The 6,277-nt window shown below is 46.8% G+C and overlaps 1 protein-coding gene across 1 annotated transcript; it reads left to right on the top strand.

Moving 5' to 3' along the window:
* Positions 1-1,161: 1,161 nt before the first annotated feature.
* On the top strand, positions 1,162-4,692 carry LOC109772897 (LEAF RUST 10 DISEASE-RESISTANCE LOCUS RECEPTOR-LIKE PROTEIN KINASE-like 2.4). Its single transcript, XM_020331599.4, has 5 exons — positions 1,162-1,991; positions 2,125-2,258; positions 2,915-2,950; positions 3,131-4,208; positions 4,313-4,692. The coding sequence occupies exons 1-5, from the start codon at positions 1,294-1,296 to the stop codon at positions 4,374-4,376; spliced, it is 2,010 nt and encodes a 669-aa protein (XP_020187188.1). The 5' UTR covers positions 1,162-1,293; the 3' UTR covers positions 4,377-4,692.
* The last annotated feature ends 1,585 nt before the right edge of the window (positions 4,693-6,277 follow it).

Genomic DNA, 6,277 nt, shown 5'->3' on the forward strand with positions numbered 1-6,277 from the left:
ATGCTCACTGTTGGGAGTGAGTGATTCCATCGTAGGCTTGTTGGACGGTGATTGAGTTGGATGAGATTTGTCATGTAATTGAGTCAATTTGTTAGGGCTTGATCCCTAGTATCCACTATATTCTGAGATTGATATTGCTATGACTTTGCTATGCTTAATGCTTGTCACTAGGGCCCGAGTGCCATGATTTTATATCTGAACCCTCTATGTTTTCATGAATATATTTGAGTTCTTAATCCTATCTGCTAGTTATATGCACTTGTTATTGTTCTGATCCGTAGACTCCAAAGTGATAATAGTTGGGATACTCTCCGGGGATGACTGTAATTCGAGAAGTTCATGTATTCACCATGTGTTAATGCTTTGTCCCGGTTCTCTATTAAAGAAAGGCACTAATATCCCTTAGTTTGCTTATGGACTCGTTGCCATGGGAGGGTAGGACAAAAGATGTCATGCAAGTTCATGTATGACTATATACGGAATACATGCCTACATTGAATTGATGAGTTCGAGCTATTATATATCGTTCTAGATGGTGACTGTTACATGATGAGTATCATCCAACACGAATATCCATCGTTGATCCAATGCCTATGCTTTTCTCATATTGATCTTTTGCTAAGTTACTTTCGTTGTTGCTGCTGTTACAATCACTACAAAACTGTTATTGCTATTGTCACTGTTACTACTGCTATCAAACTATCATACTACTATGCTATTAAACACTTTGCTACAGATATTTAGTTCTTCATATGTGGTTGAATTGACAACTCAAATGCTAATACTACTGTGCTACTAAATACTTTGCTACAGATATGATTAAGTGGCTGGCGCCGACTTACAGGGGCGCCATGCGGCCGGGGAAAGGCAGGGCCACAGAGGGCGCGGCTGGCGGAGAGCAGGCCGCTAGCGCGACGGATAGGAAGGGGCGGAGGAGTCTCCGGGTGGCTCGGCGACCGGCGAGGGCGGCAAGGACAGGGTGGCCGGCGGCTGGGTGCCCGGCAGATCTCTCATGCATCTTGCTACGGAGGGAGACCATCGCCACAAGACCATCCGTACTCCACAAGATCATCGCCGGTGCGACGACCAACTGTCACCGAACACCGCCCAATCATATGGCACTAGTTACAAAATAAATGATGGACGCACTTTATGAACCCATCCGGGAGACCCACGCATCATTCAGAGGTCGTCTCTGGCAAAATAAACAAAGACCACTTTACTACTCACTCCTCACACACATAGAGGTCGACTTCGCTTTGGTCTCGGTCGATCTTTCTTAGTAGCAGAGGAATGACCACCCACGCTCTCGTCTCCATCGCCGTGCTCCTCGTCGTCTGTGCAGCCCCGGGAGCGCTCGCGCAGACAGTGCAGGTATGGTCCTTGTGCTCGCCGGTGAACTACACCGCGGGGAGCGCCTACGGGGCCAGCCTCCGCGGCGTGCTCAGGGACGTGGTCGCCGCCGCCGGCCGCTCCCGCGACGGCTACGCTACCGTGTTCCGCAGTCAGCAGGTGAAGGATGGCGCGCCGTACGGGCTGGCCTTGTGCTACGCGGACGCCGGCCCGCCGGAGGTGTGCCGGCTGTGCCTGCGCATGGCGGCCGGGAACGTGACGCTGGCGTGCCCGCGCGCTGCGTCCGCCAGCATGCTGTACAACAACTGCCTGGTCCGGTACGCGGACCCGGCGGCGGACGGGAGGAAGCTCGCGCGGCCGGAGCCGGACACGGTGCAGAGGTTCTCCTTCTACAACGGCAACATGACCAGCGCCGGCGAGGCCGACAGGTACGGCGCCGCGCTCAATCGGCTCATGGACCGCCTCGCTCCCGCCGCCGCCGAGGCCGGAGCGAACGGCCAGCCGCGTCCGCTTGCCGCGTTCGGGCAGACCAACATCACCGCCGACGAGAGCCTTTACGGGTTCGCGCAGTGCGTGGCGGGCCTGTCCCCCGCCGACTGCCGCCTCTGCCTCCAGAGAATCGCCGCGTCGTTGCCCATGTAAGTTGTGGTATTATTTTGGTCAATCGCATGCGTTCATCTACGTCGTAGCTGCCTGCCGCCGGCCGGCGGCGTGTGGGGACTGACACGACGGCCGGACATGCATGCATGCATGGATACTCTGTATGCGTAGGACGAAAGGAGGGCGGGCCTACTCGCTGACATGCTACACGAGGTTCGAGGTGGTGCCCTTCTACATGCCGCCCAACACAGCCAGGATCGTCGTGGCTCCGGCGCCGGCGCCGGCGCCGTCGTCCCCCTCAAGAGGTGAGTTAAATGTGAACTACGTAGCTTCATTAATGAATTGTTGGTGGGAAAGCGATGTACACTAGTACATGGTGAGGTCAGGTGAGTGAGTGAGGTCGTGGTCTTTCACGTACGGTCTCGATCGACCGATCGAGTGCGATCATAAATTCTCGGCCCTCGTGATTAAAGCAGCAAGCTGGTCCCATGAAAGGAATTCATTCACTGAATGGATTGAAACAGCGGCAGAACGTACAACCAGCCCGTGTGAGCCGCTTGCTTGACTGGCGGTGGCGTCAACGTAGGACGAAGAAGCTTTGCAACAACTGAATAATGTATCGGTCACAAAATATGGTATATACTAGTCTATATTAGATTCAGTTTTTAAAAGATCCCCTCAAAAAAAGATTCAGTTTTGAAAGTGAAATTTTGATCAAGTTTAGAGTGTTATCAACACCTAGAATACCAGATCAATATCATTAAATTCATCATGAAATATTATTCTCTATAAACTTGATTAATGTTTATGAAGTTTGACATTTGAGAAAACTATTCATACACATTTATATAATATAAAATGGATGAAGTATCATTTATCTGTTGTTAAATGTATCATATATATATTCATACACAGTTCGACTGAGAATCGCCGTAATTAACCACGAGTTTTCTTGTTGCAGCTTCGAATCGTCGCAAGTTGGGCATAATTGTGGGAGGTATCACTTCAAAACCCTTCCATCCCCTTCTAATCGACAAGTTGAGCAACGAAAGGATGTGTTTTTTTCCCCTGATTACCTTGTATATATGCTACTTATCATAGTAGTATTACATAATGATTTATATATTGTCAAAATAATTACATGCTGAAACAGTAATTATACATTTTTTTGTTCCAGTTTCGGCCGTTGCAATAATTGTTTTGGTCGCGACGTGCTCCATTATTGCTCTGAAGATTCACAGAAGTGGAAGATCTCCATTTCCGTCATTGACAGGAAAGGACTACAACGACCGTAGGGACAACATCAAAAAAATATTGGGCAACTACGGCTCACTAGCTCCCAGGAGGTACAAATTCTCACACCTCAAGAAAGTAACCAAATCATTTGGTGAAAAGCTAGGGCAGGGTAGCTATGGCATGGTATACAAGGGCACCCTAGCAAATGGCCGCCATGTCGCTGTCAAGTTCCTTCATGACACGACCGGAAATGGAGAAGAATTTGTAAATGAGGTCATCAGCATTAGAAGGACATCCCACGTCAATGTTGTCACTCTGCTTGGTTTCTGTTTGGAGGGTTCAAAGAGAGCTCTCATCTATGATTATATGCCTAATGGGTCATTGGACAAATTCATCTACACCGAGAATTCGAAACAAGCTCTTGGATGGGAGATACTATATGAGATCGCAACGGGCATCGCGAGAGGATTGGAGTATCTTCACCGAGGGTGTAACACACGAATCATACACTTTGACATCAAGCCCCAAAACATCCTCCTGGACCAGGACTTCGTCCCGAAGATTGCCGATTTTGGTCTGGCGAAGTTGTGCAACCCCAAGGAGAGCTACCTATTGTCGATGGATGGCATGAGGGGTACGGTCGGGTTCATAGCGCCTGAGGTCTTCTCGAGGCGGTTCGGGGTCGTGTCGACAAAGTCGGATGTGTACAGCTTCGGTATGGTGCTCTTGGAGATGGTCGGTGGAAGGAAGAACTTGCGAGCAAGTGTTGAGAGGGAAAGTGAGGTGTACTTCCCGGATTGGGCTCACAGTCACCTCGCACAATTTGGGAGCTTGCAACCATTTGACTTGGGATTTGATGGACCTGAAGAGATCGCAAAGAAGATGGCCACTATCGGGCTGTGGTGCATACAAATATCGCCGGCGTCTCGCCCGACGATGAGCAAGGTTCTGGAAATGTTTGAGAAGAGCGCCGATGAACTCGAGATACCGCCAAAGCAGTTCATCTACTCACCTATACAGTGAGTTTTCTATCACTCTCTATTTATGTTGAAATGTTGCTTTTGCAGATAACTACTTGCGGTTCGCCCTAGATTTAACTCGCTTTCTAATTCCATCTGCACAGGGATGACTCAGATGAACTACAGAAGGAGAGCAGGGTTTCTATGGACACTAGCAGAACTAGCTAGCTAGGCCAGTTCCTGGTTTAGATGAAGTACCTCAGGCATGGCGAGTTGCCATGGACATTGTTTCGCAAGTCTCAAGGGAGGACAAGAAGAAGAAATATTAAGTAGTGCCCACTAGTTACAGATCCTCTGTTCCGTTTCAAGGCCAATAAGCTCAGGTGCTAGCCGGTCGACCTTCTGCGTGTGACAAAAAAGACTGTCCATTCAGTTAATATTAAGAACGTTAGTCCGTCACACACCTCATTATACAAACAGCCAAAGTTTGGTAGTTTAGACTTCTGAAACGTATGAATATTCCAACATTTGATTCATCGCTCTACCTTCCATACTGAAATCACGTACTCCCTCCTTTCATTTTTGTAATACGTTTTAGGCATTTAAGACAGCACATAAAACAGCTCAATTTCAGTTGTCTTAAACAACTTACAAAAATGAACAGAGGGAGTATTAGTAATTAACCAGTTTTGGGTTGCAATGTCAGCCAAACCTTAGACAACAACTTCTGAGTGTAGATGCACCATCCATATACTCCATTATGTACACGTTTTAACAAAGCCATCCATCCATTCAGGTTTTAACAAAACCATACAGCGGGGCGTGCTACTAGAGAAGAGACCAAGGGACCCGTTTAGTTTGTGAGTAAATTTTCCTTAGTTTATGACACCTAAGATTAAACAAGTTTAATCAATTTAAAAAGGCGTTTGGTTCAAGTCTCGTCTTAGACAAAATACTTTTGTCACACCAGGGCCTCACATCACACACTTAAAAGTGTTGCAAGGGCAACCTACTATTACGAGTCTTTCTTTCCCCTCTCGCAATGGGACTAGGGCAAAGTCTTCCTCCCCTCAATCTCCGTCGGCAAGCCTGTGAATTCGCCTTCGCTCTGCCTGCCGCTCCAGTGGCCGGTGGCGGCAAGGGGAATCCCGGTGCCTCGCTTTGGCTAGTAGATAGGTTATGGTTTTAGTCCTCGCGGGGATGGCCCTCGTGTGGATGGCGGTGCTTCACCTTCGAGTCGGTCATCCGGCCTCCGATCCTCCTCAAGTTCGTCCTTTAAAAAAGTAAGTGGGAGCACGATAACATCTCTAATAATTTATGTGGATGATATATTGTTGATTTGGAATGACGTAAAATTTATTAAGACAATTAAGGATTCACTAAAAAAATAGTTCTTCGATGAAAGACTTATACGAAGTAACGTACATATTAGGCATAAAAATCTGTTGAGATAGATTAAGGCCCCTAGGGCTGAGCCAAAGCATGTACATTGGCAGATTTGGGCGGCCTCGGTTTGCTGGTGGTTGGCGTCGGGATGAGTTTGTAGCTCGGTGATGCGCTTCTCGGCTATTGCAGACAAGTTTTGAACTGATCAGCTTAATGACGGGATGTTAGGAGGATTAGCTTACTGACGGTATCATCAACAATTTTTCTCAAGGTTCTACAGCTTGACCTTAGATTTAGCCATAATCTTCTTTAGCTTCTCCACCTCTTTGGAGAGGCGGATATTCTCTCTGCTGCATTCTGTGCACAACAAGTACGAAAAAAACAAAAAGACAGAGAGATTCAAACTGGCGACCTACACCTTAATTCTAACTCGCTCTGACCAACCGGACATACTGGTTGCAATAATGTTCTTTCTTTTTCTCTTTTATATACTTTCTCCAGACAGATTTTTTTTCTTTTTTTTCGTTGTGGATTTTTTCTGGTCTGAATTTATGTTTTGGATTTTCCTCTATTTTTCTGTTTATTTTCTTTCATCCTTTACCTTTTCCTTTTCTACAAAATGCACAAACTTTTTCAAATTTGATGAACTTGTTTCAAATTTTTTATGCATATCTTTTCAAATTCGTTGAAATTTTTATTCCAAATTGATGAACTTTTTTACAAATCCGATGAACTAATTTTTT

This window comes from Aegilops tauschii, chromosome 5 (assembly GCF_002575655.3).
Source record: "Aegilops tauschii subsp. strangulata cultivar AL8/78 chromosome 5, Aet v6.0, whole genome shotgun sequence".
Classification (NCBI taxonomy): domain Eukaryota; kingdom Viridiplantae; phylum Streptophyta; class Magnoliopsida; order Poales; family Poaceae; genus Aegilops; species Aegilops tauschii.